General features: G+C 37.5%; 1 protein-coding gene across 8 annotated transcripts in view; it reads right to left on the minus strand.

Annotated features, from left to right (window-relative positions):
- Window positions 1–20,203, minus strand: part of CHD9 (chromodomain helicase DNA binding protein 9) — an 87,435-nt gene that overhangs the window by 16,887 nt on the left and 50,345 nt on the right. For all 8 annotated transcript variants that reach the window (XM_041458610.1, XM_041458611.1, XM_041458612.1 and 5 more), the window contains 19 exons: window positions 19,365–19,482; window positions 18,760–18,846; window positions 17,285–17,422; window positions 15,003–15,124; window positions 13,564–13,807; window positions 12,301–12,477; window positions 11,316–11,459; window positions 10,957–11,212; window positions 9,916–10,126; window positions 7,731–7,926; window positions 6,821–6,988; window positions 6,065–6,244; window positions 4,655–4,765; window positions 3,787–3,983; window positions 2,805–3,004; window positions 2,180–2,339; window positions 1,162–1,251; window positions 264–367; window positions 25–142 (listed from right to left, as the gene is read on the minus strand). In XM_041458610.1, the coding sequence (XP_041314544.1) occupies window positions 25–142; window positions 264–367; window positions 1,162–1,251; window positions 2,180–2,339; window positions 2,805–3,004; window positions 3,787–3,983; window positions 4,655–4,765; window positions 6,065–6,244; window positions 6,821–6,988; window positions 7,731–7,926; window positions 9,916–10,126; window positions 10,957–11,212; window positions 11,316–11,459; window positions 12,301–12,477; window positions 13,564–13,807; window positions 15,003–15,124; window positions 17,285–17,422; window positions 18,760–18,846; window positions 19,365–19,482 (3,021 nt within the window). The remainder of the gene's footprint in view (window positions 1–24; window positions 143–263; window positions 368–1,161; window positions 1,252–2,179; window positions 2,340–2,804; window positions 3,005–3,786; window positions 3,984–4,654; window positions 4,766–6,064; window positions 6,245–6,820; window positions 6,989–7,730; window positions 7,927–9,915; window positions 10,127–10,956; window positions 11,213–11,315; window positions 11,460–12,300; window positions 12,478–13,563; window positions 13,808–15,002; window positions 15,125–17,284; window positions 17,423–18,759; window positions 18,847–19,364; window positions 19,483–20,203) is intronic.

Below are 20,203 nucleotides of genomic sequence, written 5' to 3' on the forward strand. Positions count from 1 at the left end.
GCCCCAAAACATTTCCTTCCATACCCATCCATATAATCATTTGCTCTCTGTTCAGCAGCAACTGCTTTCTCATCAGGTTTTCCAACCCTTTCCAAGAAGCAAAGAGCTGGGTCTGCTCTGATAGTGTTGTATTTTTCATAACCTGTAATGGGAAAAAAGTGGCAAAAAATCAACTTCCATCGTAAACAAAAAAAAAATTGAGTGTAAAGTGTTTTTACTTCAGGGTGTGGGGAAGTACATACACAGTCACCCTCGTTACTCACCATGTTTAAAAACTCCTATTAGAAGAGATTTATCTGCATCTGCATCCCACCACTCAGCAGGAACTTCAGAGTGGTCTGGCTCAGGAACCCAAACATCAATTTCACTAAAGAGAATCACCAAGAACATACCAACATCAATACGATTCAGAGGAAGAAATAAATTTTTAAATTTTCTTAGTATATTTCTACTTCACATGGGACTTTAAACTTCTCTCTTCAAGCACACAAATACAGTAAAACCAGCAATACAAAACACCCAGACAACTTGGTATTTTGTATTTGAGACCAGTAATGGGGAAAGAATACAAAAGCAAAACCAGTATACACCATTCTTCCTGTTCCAGTGAACTTCACCCAGTGAACTCCCAGCAGCCTGTGCTTGCACAACATTGCAAACCAAGGATTATCTATGTTAGTGTTTAATAGCATGAGAGGGACTGCTTCTCACTAGTATTTCTGAATCAAATTAGAACTTTCTATCTGCCACAAGCTCCTGTAGCAGTGAGCTCAAGAATTTCCAAACAGCAATACTTGTCTTACAAAAAAAATGTTTAAAAAAATGAAGGCATTAATGGAATACACAGCACATAATCAAAAGCAGGGGAAAACCTGCCAATTATCATGTCAAGTGCATAATTCTATCTTTCACTCACTTTTTCAGTCTATTTGACTCATATTATTTTACTTTATATAGCTAGACTCATGAAGAGGAATCAGGACTTCCTCATGTCAACTTGATGAAGTGTTTAGTAAACAAAGAGAAAACAAAAACATGTTCCTCACAGCCTAAGGATAAACACACTTAGTTTTAACATTTCTTATTTAGGTCTAGGCAGATTCTTGAATTTTCATCTGACATTTGAAATAAACAAGTAAAAATACTCCCTCTATAGTTCACCTGGCATCAGTTCCATCAAAGACCTTTTGGAATTCATTACCAATGACTTCTTGCTTTAAGTAATATAGCATTCTTACTCGAAGTAAGACTCTAAAGAAAAAAGAGAAATACAAATATTAGAACTCAAAAAGCTTCCAGTAATTGTGGATGGTTTTGTTTTGTCTTTTGTTATACTACAGACATTTCAAGTAATTTTCCTTAAACATGCTTCCTTCAGTTTTAAGCAGGGGTGAACATTCAGCTCAGGTGACCTAAGACTTTTTACTGTAATCACATTTACAAATTGTTTCATGGCAAAATTTCTTTCAAATCCTGAAGACCAGGTTCAGCAGAACACTCTTCACTTGCTTCATAAAATACTGATAAGAACAAAGTGCTATTTCCCTTTTCCTGCTTAGAACATGTACTTAGAGAAGACTGAGTGGGCTGACAATGAACATCCTCCCCTTAACCTTTCCATTCCTTCTCACTCACAATTTGGTGCATGACTCCAATGACTTCTGCATGCTATACCTCAATTCTTGACTACAGCTGTATGAATTGCCCAAGCAGAATATGACAAGTTTTGCTACAGAAAAATAGTTTATCTAAACCAAGCTTATTCACTGCCATGAATGACTAAGCTTTCACAAACTGGTAGCTCAGATTCTTTGAATCCTAGAAAACATGCCAGGGAAACAGCATGTAAAATTGAGGGGCAACAACTTCAGTGCTTTCAGTCTCTTTGATAAGCACTCCCAGTCTTTAGTCCCTTGGCTGCTGCAAGGCATCCCAAACATGTTAGCAAGAGATCCCTCCACAGACAAAAACAGTTTCTTCAAAAATTGTAACAGAATTATTTTACATGTGAAATCATCTGCTCACCTCCAAATACACCACGACCTATTTATTCTAATCAAACTAACACCATTAAAACTCCTTTCTTCCTACTGCCACGACTATTTTAAAGTCTAAGACAATGAGAAACTAGAAGAAAAAACAAACATCAAAAGACATTCACAGTTCAGCGACTGCTTACTTGTTGCAATGGTGTTTTATGTGCTTTTTGTATCCTTCATCTTGCAACAGATGCTCTGGATTGTATTTTCGAAGCCATTCAGCTTTGTGTATATCAAAAGTGCTAGCCTGGGTCTTCACTTTTTTTCCTTTTCTTCCTCTAGGCACAGGGGCTGATAAGCCTGTATAATGTAAAATATTACAGGTATAGATACAGATGCCCACAATATTTCTAGTTCCCATATCCTATACAGGTATTGAATCTGCAGTGTGGGATCAACACTAAGATCAGTCTCTTTATATGAGTCTTCTTGTGTCTCAGAGCATCTCTGGAGTACACATCACCAGTAAGGATCAACAGGAGAGGGGGAGAAGAGGAGTGTGCTGTCTGTCCCTACCATGAAACAGAACAGGTTCTTCTGAACTGGAAAGAAAGCTCACACCAAACATCATTTGGGTAAGCCATCAAATCCAAGGCAAAGCAGCAATGCCATTTCTTTGCCCATCAGCTGAATTGTGCGCTTGAAATAAGTCCCATTTATTTCAAGTAGGATGTGTTTAGAGAGGACTTTTTGCTCTTTCTATCCCAGTGCCACAGGCACACGCATATGAAGCTGTTTAAGTGCAGAAACACATTAAGTCCTTACCAAGGTGGTTCTGTAACTCTCGTGTTTGCCCATCCTCTGTTGGGGTGATGAGATCCCATATAAAACTCTTTATTTTCTCATCCCCTCTGTAGTGAACAAGGCAATAGGCTAACAGGGCTCTGCAAATGATCTCCACATCCTGCTCATTCAGCTGCCTCTTGAAGCGGCCATGGGACAGAATTTCTCTCCATCGGCCCCACCTAGTCCAAAGTGAAACACAAATCAGCGCCTGGAAAGGAAACACTGGGGTAGCTACAGACATCTCTTACAAAAGAGAATTCTTCTCTAAAATACTTAGCTTTTAACCTTTTTCTTTCAGCTTAAGTTACTGAGTAGAAATAATAAAGTAATATTTGCAACATAACTCCACCTGATTAAAACAGAGTTTTAAACAAGAAGCACATCTTTACAAAAAATATGGATGATTGTTTTACACTTTAAAGACACAAAACTGATGGGAACTCATTCTGACAGGAATGCTGTTATTTTTCTTTTAAGATGGGTGAGAGAACACCTAAGATTTGATTTCCAAATCAAGTTATCTGATTTCAGTATGCTTAAAATAACTGGTTAGATTCTCAGTTCCTATTTGTGCCTCACAGAAGTGCAAGATGTTCTACAATTATGAAAATCAAGTTACCAACGAAGGCATTATTTCAGACATTTTTAAGGAGTCTTGAGCTTGCCTGCAGCCCTTACTGTAATGATTTTTAGAGAGACTCCTGTAGTGCCCATATTAAATGCTGTAATCTCATTTGAAGAAAGATTTTCACCCTTCTTTCCTAATGTTTTTTTAATTGCAAATTGTCAGGAACATTTATTACAGGATGCAAGATAAATTCCTGTTCTAAAAACATTCCCTGCACACACTCCAGGTCATTGCCAATCTAGAGTTAAGTTATTCCACAAATACTATTTACTACATGGAAAAAACCCGTATTTTTAAAACCCTTCACAGAATGAAGAAGGATGTCCACAATACCCGTAGACCAGCAAGTTCTTCTCCACTCGGAAGCACTCTGTCCTTCCATAGCCATTGGAGCGGTCACATGGCCGGCGGAGCTTTGGCTTCTCCTCACCCTCACTCTCCACCTCAGACAGCTCTGCCAGCTCATCCTTGGTAGCACTGAAGGGCCGTGTTTGCTTCCTGATTCTTGGGGTATCAATGACAAGGCTGTTCTGCAAAATTGCAAACAAACCTTTTGAGGGAAACCGTTTTTCTCAAGCACACAGCTCCAGTTCAGAAACAATTCCTACCTCCTGCCCTTCACAGCTATTTCATGAGGACACTGAGTACCCATGGAGCAAGTAAAACATTTGTGGTGTTTAAGGCAAGAAAAAATGAGTTCGTATGCTAATGCCAGTACATCAGTTACAAACAACACAGAGTATCTGATCTGAGCTGAATGCTCCCACAGACTACTCTGCAGTCTTTCTGAGAGAGAGGGCACTGAAACCTTTTTGAACCAAATGCATGGGGAATGTCTTCAAGTACAGGACACTGATTTCAGTATTATAAAATTTATACAGGTTTTAGTCACTTATTTTGCAGAGTTGAGTCCAAGATTTACAGACAAGAGAAATGGGACAATCAGAATAATTCACAATTTCAATCATTTTCAGGTCTTTGACAAAAGTCAGAAACGTCCAAACTTTTCACTGGACAGGAGGGAAATTAGAAATACTACAGCTCTCAGCAGGCCGACTGCTCATGCACAAATAAGCCAGCAGAAAAAGGTTGATTTGTTGAACTATTAATGAAAAAGCACCACAAATCCCATACCTGCAATTTCAGAATTCAACAGCAAGCACATGCTTGAAATAAAAATCCCCAATAAAAAAGTACTTACTCTACCACTGATAGCATCAATATCAATTTCTGCTTTTTTGGCCCATTTCTGCCAGAAGTTGGGATCATCTAGTGAAATATCAGTCCTGTTTCCAGATGCAACAAAACTAGCCTGTAATAAATAAAACTAAAGCTTACCAACATCTTACATCAAAAGTTTGTAGTTTGCCTCACTACTGTACAGATTGCCTGACCTTATTTCATCAAAAATCTCCCAAGCAGCTGTTAAGACTTTAGAAGTTACTTACTCTGCAAAGCAACTCAAAAGCTCTCCTCCCCCTTAATTTTTAAAAATCAGATCCATAATATATCAGAAAAATCTAATGAACTTTTATGCACCATCAGGAGAGAAGAACATTAAGCAGCAAGATTCTTCTGCTTCTAAGTCTGAATCTAAATTACTTGAATGGAAGAAAAAAGAATCTTTTGAAGAGGCTTATCAGCATTTGGGGATTTCATCTCATGCAGAAGTACCCGCTTGAGGGAAATTTCAAAGGGGTGTTTAAGCTGCCAACAATCAAAGCCTGAGTGCATGGAACAGGCTTAATTTCAGAAGGCATTTACAAAACCCTGATACACTGCATTTGGGAAAAGAGTAAATATATAAAAAAATTTCTAACTCTTCTGATAAAAAGACAGTGATGATGATCTTTAGAAATCTACTTCTTATTTAAGCCATAATCAGCAAGATATAAGAAAACCTAAACAAACATATAAATAAATAATATTTTTAAATATTGCCATTTAAGAATATAAATATACATTTACAATATCTTAAGTCTTCTTTTTCCTTTGCCTTTTTAATTATTTTGGAATTCTCATAATTGCAATTATGAAGTGCCCACACCCCAAGCTCAGTTTTACTGCTTGACATTTTACACTCTCAGCCCCCTTCCTATGTACATATATGCTCCACTCACTGCTATTTTAGGACACTTATTTTGCTTCTCCAATTCTTACCAAAAAAGCTCAAGGTTCAAAATATATCCTTTGTTTATGCATTTTTAAAATATTAATTTTTAACCTTATTAATTATTGCCATATATATTTTCCTCTGACCTTAATGTACCTAAATACAACTAGATCTATAAGCAAATTTGTTTTAATATTCTTGGTTAATGCAGCTCATCATATCTCACACAACCCCCAGCCTTTCCCAAAGCAGCACAGATCTATTACTCATCTTTGCTCAAGCACACTCCTTGCACCTGGCGTTTACAGAATCTGTCTGTGGCAATCTGACTTTTTATGCGCACGTTAACAGAAATGTACAGATGCAAGAACCCAAAATATGTACCTCACACATACCCCCATTAAACACAAGTAAACAGAAGTTAGAAGTAAGGCTTAAGCTCTACAACATCCACATTCACAGCTCTGTACTGTCACAGAGCACCCTGCTGCTCTGCACCTTGGCAAACGTGGAGCCTCTTCCCTCGGACTCGATCGTGATGGTTTTAGTCCGACGCTGCAGAATCTGGTCAATGTCTTCCTCACAGAACTTGGAGCCTTCATCCTCCTCATCCATAATGGCACCATAGGCACCTCTTCGAAGCAAGTCTTCTATTTCTTTTTTGGAGAGTTGTTGGATCTGAGCAAATAAAATCAGGTTTAGACAGCCAAGAAAAAAAAAATCCCTGAAGTCTTTTCTCTTCCTCTTTCCCATCTTTCCACAACCTAACTGTGCTTATGATCTATAAGCCTAAATCTGGAGTATTAAAAGCTATGAGAAAAGTCTAGCTGATAGCTGAAATAATAAATTAGGTGCTTATAGTACCCATTTTTAAAAGTATGCCTCTCTTTTTTTTTGACTATTCTCAACACCATGATGTGCATTTTTAAAAAAGTTACCTGTTCATACTTGTATTAAAGTAATACATTATCTTAGAATGAGAAAATACAGGGAAACAAAGAAATTTTTCTTCTTGTTTTAACATTTGGACATTATCTACCTTGAACTTTATGAGGCAAGAAATAGTGAAAGATTTATCAGAGTAACTGACTAGATTTAAAATTATATCAGCTATATTGCTAGTTCACATCAAAAAACAGAATGGAGATGCAAATGACAGAAAAAGGGAAAAGTGGCAGCTTCTGTAATTTAAAGTAATTCCCACATGATTACAAAAGCAAAAGGAAGGTTATTTCAGGAAATAAATCTACATACACCACCAACACTGTTTTCTCTTCCACTCATACTCTGCAAGACAGCCTTATCCAGTCCCAGTTTCAGACTTGCTCTGTCAAACATCTCTCTCTCATAGGAATTACGTGTTATCAGCCTGTAGACCTTCACTGCTTTGTTCTGACCAATCCTATGGCATCGGGCTTGAGCCTTTGGAAGGAAGAGAAGAGAGCAGTTAGAATTTATACTTAGTAATAACATAGTGATCTTTTAAAAACCTGTTTCTGCTGTAGCCCAAACCAAAAACAGGAGCATGAACTCAAAAGGAGTCAACACACATTTAAGCAAACAGAAGCTATCAGACATTTTCCACAAAGTGAACAGTTTTCTAAACACAGTGTAGCAAGAAAAATGCAGCTGAATGGCCTGTGCTGAATGTTCCTGACTGGTACTTCCCTTGCAGTAACACGAGATAAAAAGATCCTAAGTGAGCTGATCTCCTGATACAAACAGTAAAGGAGTTGCAACTTGAGAATTATTTATATTTCAGCATCCAATTCCTAGATTCGATTAATTCACTTTTTCTTAATGCATATTAATCCTATTCTGTATACTATGTTTCAACTGAATACCTCTATTTCCATAAACTGTGTTAATCAGTACATGCAAAATATAGCCCCTGGGTTCACAGTGTCATCAATTCTTAAGGGTGTTACCAAATCACTGACTTCACCTGTGCTGTGTTTTTCAAAAGTAACTGATTTGAAAGGAAAGTTCCCAACCAAATGAAATCTCCTCTGAACTGAAGGCATCAAAAAACTTTAAACACATGCCTTAAAAACATGAACCTTTCAAAATTACGTGTGTTCAAACAGAGACAATATTCAAAGCGATGAAATTTTTATCCATCGGGTTTAATTAGGGCTCTCTACCACGCTTCAAAGAAATTTACCTGCAGGTCATTTTGGGGATTCCAGTCAGAATCAAAAATGATGCAGGTATCTGCTGCAGTCAGGTTGATGCCCAGGCCCCCAGCCCTGGTGCAGAGGAGGAAGACGAAGCGATCCGAGTCAGGTTTGCTGAAGCGGTCGATGGCAGCCTGCCGGAGGTTCCCCCGCACGCGCCCGTCGATGCGCTCGTACAGGTACCTGCAAACAGCACAGACACAGCACACACGGCTTCACAAATGGGTCTGCAATTCAAAGAGTCTTTGAACAGCTCTACTGCTTGCATTTATTCTGTACAGCAAATTAAAGTGATAAAGACTAACTCTGAATAGCAGCGGGTAACATAACCACGAATCATGTCAGAACTCGCAGAGCTGTAGCACCAAGGCACATCAGCAAGTCCAAACACTGAGCATTTTAAGACAAGTTCTTCTGCATTTTGTCCACTAAGCAACTACGTGATTATACCTGTATTACTCAGTTGCATTAAAACACACCCTAACCTGAAGTCCTATGTGGACACTCAAGTTTTTCACGTATTATCCTTGGATCCCTGCCTAGGGTCACATAAGCAGGACAGTGGACTCTTGTATTATATACCAGATTGCCTGAACACATTAAGGGTAACCAAGGAACCAGCAGAAACCAGAACTTGGTGAGCTGTCATTTGACAAACTGCGTATTGATTCTGTAAAGATTAAGAGAAATGGAACAAAAATGACATGACAGTACCTTTAACAGTCTTTATCAAGGCCTCCTAGACTAAACCGAACAAATTTTCAAGCCTGAAGTAAAACTCTCATTTGTTACTTTTGACAATTACAAAGACTGCTTTGAAACTTCTGAAATCAAGCAAAATGCTTAAAAAGGGAGCAAATACTTCTGTACTTGTACACTGAGTAAGAAGCTGAATGTGCATCCAGTAGTCAAAAAGCCTCACGACCATTTTTCTTCTCATCAGCTATAAAATAGCACAGCAGATAATCCACAGGACCACAGGCATTCTGGCAGGCAGCCATCTATCTCCTACAGACCCAAATTCTGCTAAGTGCTAAGTCTGATCATGTGTGCATTCTAACATTTCTAATCAAATGGCAGCACATAGCAAATTTCAGCTTCTATGGATTTCAAAAGATTCCACCTGTAGATATGACTCACTGGCCTAAATGTAACATCACTGCAGAAAAAGCAAAATTTTCCATGAAGAATTGTAAGTATCACTATGAAGTTAAAATTAATATTTTAAAATAAAACAGAAACCACTGCATTTCCAGTTCAAACAGACAGCTTTAATATAAAACTATCACTAAAACAGATATTAAAATAATCTAATATACAGTATTCCAGTATCCACTGCAGGAAGGCTTAACACTAATAATTTTTGTTTTTCAACATGTTAACTCTGTGTTACTATGATGTAGTTCACTGGCAGTTACAAACTTCAAAGCAGTATGTACATTGCAACACAAAAAACAACAAGAACTATGCCTTGTTATAGATTTTCAGGTTGATACAGCAACTATTAATTGCAACCCAGTTTAAGGTTTTATGCATTTATTTAGTCACATGCTCAAAAAAACAGTTTCCATGGAGTCAAGAGTCTGCAATAATCAGAGGGTGCAATTACACGTGATGGCAAAAGCCAGCCTAAGGAGCAAGTTTATGGCTGGCAGCTCAGTTCTGCTGCAAAATTCAAAGCAGTAACTTAGCAAAGATAGGAAGAATATTTTCACTCTTACATTAATAAAAACCACATCCCCAGTTGTTTATTGCTTTGTGTGTAAATTCCTTTGGAAGTAAGGAGCTGTATCTTGGACCCACCTGGTCCTGGTTCAACACCATGTAAGTGAAGAACACATTCAGGGCTTCCTGGGGTTTGGGCAAGCAATGATAAGCTTCAACTTGCCTGGTTTCTGACAGAAGATGTAAAAACAGTATATACGTAACTGAACGTTTAATGAAAAAGCAATAGACTGAAGGCACATGGTTTACTCAAATGGGACAACCTCTCTTTAGTTTTTCTCTGAAGTTTTTAATTAGTCATGAACAAATCACCACAGAACACGAAGTTACGCACTGAATAGCAAACAAAGAAAACAGAACTTCCAGCTTTGGTGGGCTGCTGTCATTAATCCTGCTCCACCATTCATGCAGAACAATATATCACAGCATAGAGAAGATGAATCTTACCTTTTATGTATAAGGTAATCCTCCAAAATATCAAGGCAGCGCACCATTTGAGAGAAGATAAGGACCTTGTGGCCTCCTGCTTTCATTTTTGGAAGAAGCTTATCAATAAGAACCAATTTACCAGCAGACTGGATCATTGCTTGCAGGTGGAAGTCAGGAGCACTTGGACTGTATGTTTCTTTAAACTCTCCAAGGATCTTCTCTTCAGCACCTATCAAAGAATATATTTCCATATCTGTGAATGTATCTAAACAAATACCTCCTAATTCATTCAAATCTAAGTTACCAAAATCAGTGCTGTATCCTCAATATCCTCCTTCAGGTACTGATGGAGACAGAACAGAGTTCTGGATGGATCTGAAGTCCAAGCAAGAACATCTATTTTTATCAGCTTTGACAACAAGTCTTAATTTTTTAAGCAGAACACCATAGAAAGAACACCTTCAATGAGGTGAACCCCCATCCTCCAAAATTCAAAATCTGAAACACTTATTCTCGAGTACTGTAAAAAAAGATTACTAAAAAAAAGTTTTTTGTCTTTGTGATATTTTAAATGGATCACAAGTCTTTGCAAAAAAAACAGTATTTTGAATACTACTTCTGAAACCACAGCCAAAACTTTCGGAGTGTAAAGTGTATTTTCTTGCAAGTCAGGAAAAACACCAGTTGTTATTAAGTGAGAAGAGCAATGAAGACTGACAGAGATCATATCACTTTAAAGAACCATTCATTTTAAAACTTAGACCTAGAAGTTCTTGTTCTTTCTGCTTTTAAAGAGCTGTACCATTTCCATGAGATAATTGCTTCTAAATGTTTTGTGAAATCCTACAGAATAAGTTCAAGCTTCAGGCCTCAAATATGCAAATGTCTCTCAACTTTGTCTTGTATCTATCAAAAAAATGTTTCCACCTAATCCAATCCTTGGAAAATCTGAAGAAAACATTGAATTATTACAAAATTCTTACATATTTTAAATAAAAGTGAAAAATAAATTAAAAAAACTCGAAAATCCCCAGTCTTTATCCTTTTCCCAGTATTTACCTTTGATGAGATAAGGGTGATTACAACACTTTCTGAGCTCCATCATAGTGTTAACCAGATTGGGTACATTCGCCTGCCCTGCTCCTTTGGATAAGAAGGCAAAATTTTTCTCCAAAATTGCTCGGTAATATTTCTTCTGAATATTAGTTAGTTCTACTTCTATTATGGTTTCCTCCTTAGGAGCCAGCTTTTTTTCTACATCTTCTTTTAATCTCCTGAGCATCATGGGTTTCAGGATAGCTTGTAGTTTCTGAACCTAAAGGAGGCACAACCGTTGGTTGGAACATGAAAAAAGGTAACACCGTAGCTCAATGAAAAGGCAGTCCCTCCTGAGCTCTAAAGCTCAGATGAATTCATACCTGTTCCTCTGTTTTAAGGTCTCCAAACTCCTGCATGAATGTAGATTCAGCAGGAAAACGCAATGGTTCCAGAAAATGAAGGAGGCTAAATAATTCTTCTACTGTGTTCTGCAGTGGGGTACCTGTTAATAGCACTTTATGCTCCTAGAAAAGGACAAAAAAACCTTGCATAAACTTATTTGCACACATTTGCAAAAATGTTTGTGTTAAGTCTGAGCATCAAAACCTGAAAACACCAGTTCTATGTGTCACTAAGCACACAGGGAATACAAATAAGCAGATTATTAATAAAAACACTAATAAGTATTTTCTAGTAGCTTTCCTTTAAATTTTCTCTTCCTACATATGTAATGAAGGAACGAGTGAACACTTCAACTTTCCTGTAATATTCACAGATTTATAAACCTCCCTCTCTACAGTGTGAAAAATATACTCTGAGCATGTATCAGAAAGCAACTCAGATGACTTGTGAGAACACACAGGAAAGTAATGATGAAGCAACAAAAAAATGCAAAACTAGTAATGTTGCATCTGATACATGGTAGTATCTGCTTTTAAAAATCTTCAGTTGTATAAAATAAAATTTTAACTATAGGCCTAGACAATCTGTCTATTTAAAATTCTACCACTTGCATGCTTTTGTTGTTAAATAACTTGCTTAAAATACTTTCTAAATTTTAACACATTGCACAAAAACTAAAGCAAATTTTAAATGATATTTTCATCCTAATCAAAACAAAAACTGTACAACAGTATCATCGGAAATAGACTGTGCTTACAGTGAGAACTTGCCACATTTTGTTTAATCACAAATATACCAGCATAAGTTATCAAAACCACATATGTTTGAAGAGTATCAGGAATAGTTATCCCTCAAGAAACACTGTTTCAGAGGTCTTTTTTGACATGTAAAGACAATTTTTCATTTGTTATCATATTATACCAAACTAAAATCAACCCCAAAAAGTGAACTATAGTTACTCACAAGGTTCATTAATTTTAGTCCTTCCAAAAGTTTGCAGTTTTTGTTCTTCAGTCTGTGAGCTTCATCAATAATAACACACCGCCACTCAATTGCATTTAATTCTGGACAGCCACCAAGGATCATTTCGAAGGTTGTGATAATGGCCTGGAACCTGTAGGTGCCTCGAACAATACGGCCCTAGAAATTCATCAACACACACAATTTGCTACATTCCCTCCCATCTGCTCAACGTACACATTTCATTGTTGAAATTTTGCCAGGAGCCAGACACTGGATTTTACATTATAAATTGCTTTGTCATCACACTTAATAATCTCTGTAACTCTCTAACTAATACTAATTAGTAATTATTCACAGACCCAAACTCAGTATTATCTAAGCAACAGGAAAAATTTAACCCCTTTTAAATTACAGATATAACCATCTAACAGAACTGTTTCAGAAGGTGCATGTAGATAAAACCCCATTTTTAATGCAAAGAAAATCTGAATGAGCAACAGGAAAAATTCTACAGCTGATCAATCACAATATATGATGTTAATACAGTTAGCAGTCATACAGTAAGTAATCACAGTATCACCTGAGAATTCAATGAAAACTTTTTATCCAGTTTACTCGATTGCTCTGACAAGGAAAACATGTAAAGCCTTCAGCAAGGCAGTACATAATAACTCATTAAGCAAGCAAGATGTCATTTTGATATTTAGCACTATTTAAAAAGTTCTCAGTTTTAACAATTTTGAAGATATACCATGACAATTATAAAAAATTATTTATGGACAATATATTTTTAAAAAATCCTCTTCAAATAGTCAGGTTTCAAGTTTTTCTCATGTCATTTAATGGTGTGTATTTCAGAAAAGCAAGTTCAGAGTGTACACAGTTAACACCAGTAAAAGGAAATCAACAGCTTCATAGAGGTAGCAGAGCTTAATCAGTATTATTTTTTTTCTCCCTGCTCTTCAAATTCAGGACCCAACTGCAACCATCTGTGTACACTTTAATCTCCACAAGAGTACCAGCATCACTGCTATTCAATTGCAAAATTACTCAGCACAGTGAAACAACACACTCATCTTGCTGCTAACACTGCCACTAAATTCACCCAGTAAGCACTTGCTGAAGATGCTCAAATGTAACATCCTGGAACGTGAAGTGACTTTCACCAAGATAAAAAGAGAGATAATGTCAAGTATCCTTGTCACTGCTGCCACCTGAGCCATGTTTAGGGTGAGTTATTGCACACAAGTGACGTTACAGTACCTGGGAGTCCCTGAAGTACATCTCATACTGCTGGATCATCTGCCTGCTGATCATACTGCCGTGGTACACCACGACGTTCAGGTCAGTCCACGTGCGGAACTCCCTCTCCCAGTTTGTTATGGTGGAAAGCGGAGCTATGATCAGGAAAGGGCCTCTAATACCAGTCAGGAGGATTTCATACAGGAACGTAATGGACTGAATGGTTTTGCCAAGGCCCATTTCATCTGCTAAAATGCAATTTCGCCTGAAAGCAAAAACATTTTATTTGTTGCTATCATCAAATAAAGTACAGACCCTAATGCTGGTAATAAAATGAACAATTTACAAAAACAAAGCTCAAATACACCAGTCTACAACAACAGTAAAAACTGAGGAACTGCAAAAAGATCCTTGAAAGGATTCCCTGGTTAAGGTGAAAGAATGTGCACAAAACCTTTGTGTAAAGCTTTGCATCAGGTTTAGCACTGTCAAAACCTGAGAACAGAATGTTCCATGAAGTTCCACAAAAATATTCAAGAAGTATTCTTTTGGGACTACCTTTGCCCTAATTAAAGGAATTTAAATTAAGCAGGTTTCCTACATGCACATTCACCTTGACAAAACTAGGAATTAATGAAGATTCCCTAGAAATCACACATAGGAAATATCCCAGCTACACTCACATAAAAGGAGTGCATTAGAACATCATTAACAAATTTCCCTTTTTGATTCCAGAACTAGACAGATGCCTATAACTAAATTACTGCATGAAGCACCACTCTATGCTTGCCCTCAGCCATACTTTCCAGACCTTCACTCTGTTTGCAGATGTCACTCAGCTCTGCATTGCTTGAATGAGAATTAAAATCAGATTTCCTTCTGCAGATCAATAACATGCATGGTAAAATGCTACACCCACTGCACTGCCGTCATCTCTATATGGGACACGCAACTGGTACTTTGGAAATACAGCAAGCAGAAGGTACATTAAAAGAAAATGAACTTAGAAACAGAAAATACATCATTCTGGGAAAGATTTTCCAAGTGATCATACTTCTGTTCATAACACATAGCATTAATGCACAGAAGTTAACTTTAGCTTAAAGTAGATAACGCAATTATTTACTAGCCTTACTTTTGAAGAGGGGTAACTTTATCATACTATTTCTAGCAATCACTTTGAAAGATACAAGTGTCTGCTAGTTTCAAAAATTGTGAAAGCTTGCGCTTTCATTGTTTTTGCTTTAATTTCCTCATAGCCATTGAAATTTACCCTCAGTTATGTTAGCTGCATTATTTTAATATTTTTGTTCATTTCTGTGGATAAAACATCCTTACACACCCAAAGGTAGAGAAATTTGCTGCAGTCACATCCTTTTAGCTATAAGCAGAGAAGCTGCAATAAGTGTTTCACTCCATATGGTTTAAAATCTACGTTAAAAAATATTCCATGCATATACCTATTGTACCAGTTGAATAGGAGCCAGTTAAGTCCTTCCAGTTGATATTCCCTGAGCTGATTGCCATTCTTATATTCCCTGGACTGTTCTATCTTCTTCCAGGAGTTTGGAGGTGGTCGGTCCTTTAAGGGAAAGATTAATACAGGTACAGATTGATACATGCTTTATTTTTCAAAAATATTTAACCCCGCTATTTTGGGAGTGTATCACTTTAGATTTAGAATGTTGTTATTCAACCTTGAAAGTGTAATTGTTAACACCACTTACTAATTAATCGTCTGCAAAAATCTGAAATTTGTATTTATTTTTCTGTATGAATTGCTATTTTTAAAATTAAGTCTGTATGATAATTAAATTAAGCAACTGGTTTCCAAAAAAATAGAACACAAATGCTTTGGCAGGAATAATAGAGCACACAAATTCATTTATATATGAAATTTCAAGATTACATGAAGTTTCACTTTGGCAGCTCTAAGAACAGACAGCTGACCTACAAGAGAGCCAACTGAGTATAGGGATTAAGAACATCCCTGAAGTCTAAGGCAGCTCTGGAAGCTGATGCTGAAGCAGTCTGGGCATCTACACAGTTACTGTGATTTTGCCCTTTCCCTTCTGCACTTGCCCTGCACTGCTGATCACTCTGGCCCACTGCCAAGGCATGAAGCCAGGGCCAGTAGTACAAAAAAGTGAACTTGTGAGAGCTTTAGTGTCCTGAATAGATTTCCCCAAGGGATCTGATCAAAACAGCATCAGCATAGGCAGAGTCAAGATACAAAGACCATGACAAAACAGACTGAGCGTATCAAGGTGTATCACCTTCAGGGCCCTCACAAACTAAAGAAAGCTGAGAGACTGTGTATAAAATATTTATGTATATATACAAACACACAAATTCCCAAGCCTGGAGCCAGAACAGCCTGGCCTCTAGCTTAGCAGGTGGAATCATGCAGTTTTTGACTGATACTAGGTAGGATTCCAGCAGAAAACTCTTCTGACAGCTCCTGCATCCCAATGTGAACAAACTCACACATTCAAGTGAAGTAATTTTAGTAGGAGCTTTTCTCACCAGCCGTACTTCCCCCCCTCTCCCTCCCCATTTCTCAGCATTTATAAAAGCTAGCGTTCACTTAGACTCATGTGGCCTTATGTGGCAGCTCTGAATTTTCCATGTGAATTCTCTCTCTGCCCTGCCAGCGTCAGCATCACCTGAGCCCAGGTCTGGGTGCAGCAGGAGCTGTCCCTCCCCAGCAGCTGTGGCTTCCTCCCCTCTCCCACCAGCTGCCATCTGTCCACTCCCCCACTCCTGCAGCAGCCATGCTCCTGCTTGCAGGGCTGCAGTCAGCAAATAATTTCCTCTAGCTGCTGGAGCCTGAAGCAAAAATACTTGTTGCTGATGCTGAGATGACTGTCAGTTGTACAGTTGCGCTTTAATCATCTTTTTCTCTCACAGCCAAATATGGTAACAGAGGTATAACAGCTCTTCTTCCCACATGCCAAAATGTCAGGATTTTAAATAAATACTACAAAAATGAACTCAATATAATATGAAGATGTTAATCGTGACTACTGTCATTATCTGTAGATGGAAAAACCATTAAAATAAATTCCAAAGCCTCCAAATTAAAACACTGTGCATATTTAGTTATGTAAAAGAAGTAAGTTAGAACAAGTGTTGTACTACACCACGCAGGACACATGTCCTACTCTGACAATGACATACAGAACTTGAAATAGAACTATTTTGCTTTCTCCTGCTCTAAGAGACAGAAGATTGATAATTTCAAGATAAAACACATTTCCTAATTACACATGTTTTTCTTCCTTTCAGCTAGCTCTTTAACAAGAAGAAAAATAACAGCAGGAAAAAATTACAGAACCTGTTTGACAGATCTCATTTGCCAATTCCCTTCAGTGCTGAAGCACAAAATTTAACTCTCTTCTCTATAAAAGGGCGTTAACACGTCATCCTGGTTTCTGCTCATTTTAAAGGTGCTCGGTTCTGTGATAGCCAGTTTCAACTTGTGGCTCACTGCTCAGTTAGAAACTCAGAAAGTCACAGCACTTCAGTTTTTTTTCCTAAGCATTCATTTTTTTTAGAGTAACAACTAAGCTAAGAATACTTATCTATGCCTACCTGAATGTTTTCTTACTCCTAGGTAACAAGGCACACAGACGCTTTACACAGAATGTCAATAAGCTTTATGTTTTAACACAGGAGTTTAAAGTTGGGAAAACTAAGTCAGATTTACCAAGACAGACAAGTAAATTAGATATAATTTTACCAATCTCCTCGAGTCAGGCCTGGAAGCTTGCAATTGTTCAAATTCTTCTATTTTTGCTTGATCTACATCTTCTTTCAGCTCCCACGTACTGTCTTCATATGGCAACGAACACCATTTTACTAAATAGTAAATAACAGGCTGCAGAAGAAAATTCTGAATGTTATCAGTTTTTAATTTAGTATACAGACTGTTAATATGCCTTACTATTAGATTAGCTTGCTTACACAAGAGCTGGAATCAAAATCACATTTCTGAAAATTTTTTAAATGTTCCATGTAGATTCCTGTTATCTACCCACTTATCCTTGGCTTCCAACACTCTGCCACTTTCCGTAGACCTCTGGAGTGCTTTTTTAATCCCTCTTACCCACAAGTGAATCTTGCTTTAGTCTCAGCAAAGATAAATTACAGTATTTGTGATATTTGTGGAAATGGGGCAGGGTGGCAGAACTAACTACAGAGTGCTACATCCAGGACATTTCCTCCACTCTCCAAATCTGCTACCTGGGCCTAAACCAGACCTTTAGAGCTCCTAAACCAGAGGTCTTACCAACAAGACTCTGAAAAAACTTTACAGTTAAAACCTGATAAACAACATACAGAAAAAATGGAACCAAAGCAGCTCATCTTACTTAGACTCAAGATGTAAATATTTAAAAACCAAATAAAGAGTCATCCTCTCAGAAGCTGAGGGGAAAGTCTTATGACAACACATTTTTTCTAAAAATTTAATAATGACAAATCTGCTTCATACAATGAAAAGTCATTCTAACTCTCAACTCTTAGGAAGATTAATGCAGAAATCACTGGGTAAAAGTCTGCTCCTTTTGCTATCCACACAAGCAGAATAAGCATTAAAGATATTCCAACACCCTTAATCAACAACTTTCTTCTCAGTCTTTGATCTCCACTTTTGTCAGACTCTCTGAATTTTGGCAATTTAATTGCTTGACTTGCTCTTCTGTTTTCTTTTTTTAAATCTCAGAATGTTTTTTGTGTTGTGTAATAGCTTTCCAGAAGATGTACTTTTAAATTAAAAAAATGAGTTTTGATAAATACAAAGGGAATGGTTCACTGGTGGCTATCAGTGCACTCCAAATCACTGGGTGCCTAAAGCTTTTATTACCAGTGACCCCATGCTACTATCAGAGAGACAGGACAGTATTTGGGATCAGCCTTTTGATGGAACTCACAAGACAATTATTGAACCTGACATTTATGTCAGTCAATACCTAAGCTTTGCCTACTATGACCTATTAAAACTAATAAAAATATAAGCTATTAAGTGCTGACTTGTCTTTCAAATCTCTTTCAAATTCACAGGTAGCACAGGAAAGGACAAGACTGTCATGTCTTATTAAAAACATTACTGAAGCTTTGAAATCATTTAAGTGTTACTCCAAGATCTGATAAAATTACAAGTGTCAAACACTACCTGGAGCTGTACCTTCCTGACTTGCTTTAAGACGTACTTACCTCACCAGTGTCTTTATCTTCACAAAGAGACACTTCTAATACCCGGTCTACTTCAACATAGTCAGGATTAAAAGGTTCCTCTTCCATCTGCAGCCCAAGATGAATAAAATCAGTAGAGAGGCAAGAACAGTTGGTATTTCCTAAGACTTGGTCTCATCATACACAAAATTAATTTGGTAGTTGGAAATTGAGGTTTTTGCACAGACCTTAAATTCCACACCAGCCCCCTGCACACAACCCCTTGGCTCTCTTGGGCAACACTCACTGAAGAGGGATTTGACACCAGATCTCTGGGATGAAGTGCTGTCTTGTGGAAGTCCTAGAGAAACTAGCCATACTGACACAATCCTTCCCTCCTTACCACTTCTAAGTAGTTAATCAACCAACTCCACTTTTAGACCATGTAAGTCAGGTTAGTTCAGTAACTCCAGCAGACTTACTCTTTAAATTACATTAAATAACCCACCCCCTGCTGCAACCAGCACCAATGGCTCGTTTTTAGTTCCTAACAATCAGCTCTTCCATATAAAAGCAAACTACTAATCACAATTTTACAAGGAAAAAGAAAAAAAAAAAAGCTTATTTAATTTTTATTTCATACTCACATCTGCAAAAAAGTGAGCTCTTTGTGCTTTCCTTACTTTGAATCGCTTTATTTTCTGCTGGATTCTTTTATCCTTTAAAAGCTGTTGTTCTGTGGCCCACTCACAGTGGAGATATGAGCTAAAATCACAGAGATTGACATTAACACATTGGTGAAAGCAAAAGCTTACTATCTATTTTTAATATACAGCTAAAATAACAGAATCCACCATAAAGATCAAAGATTTATTCTTCCAAATAATCATCTTGCAGCACCTAGTTAAGCCAGTGGTTTTGAGCTGGAATCTGTGAAACTCTATAGATTCACAAATTTCTTTCATGTGTCCTAAGAAGAGAAACAAGCTTATTTCAAGTGAGCTTCAACAAGTCAAGTTTAGAATCTGACACCTCTATCAGAAAGTACCCAGAGATATAAATTACTTCATATACTGGATGTGGTTTTCCCATATATCCCCTGTGACCATCTCTCCAGGCAGCGCTGGATCACAGAGCTCAGCCCAAGGGAAGCTCAGCAGGAGCAGCAGAGCCCGTGGCAGAAAGGACCAGCAGCACCAGGAGATGCAGCACCTACCTGTCCCCCAGGAGAGCCTTTCTGAAATTACATCACAGAAGTACACATATCTCTTCCTCACACCCCTTTTTTAGTGTATTTCCATCATTTTTAAGCTTTCTAAAGATATGCTAGAAATAAGGTACAGCTGGGGATTACTCATCCTCAGATGAAAAAACAGATTTTACCCTTTCAGAAAAACACAAGGTAAATGTTCTCCAACAACATGTGGAGTCAGAGTCTCAAAAAAATTAATTTATTATAGCAAAAATCTGATTAAATTATTCACAT

Source organism: Pyrgilauda ruficollis, unplaced genomic scaffold (assembly GCF_017590135.1).
Source record: "Pyrgilauda ruficollis isolate IOZ18807 unplaced genomic scaffold, ASM1759013v1 scaffold13, whole genome shotgun sequence".
In the NCBI taxonomy this organism is placed as follows: Eukaryota; Metazoa; Chordata; class Aves; order Passeriformes; family Passeridae; genus Pyrgilauda; species Pyrgilauda ruficollis.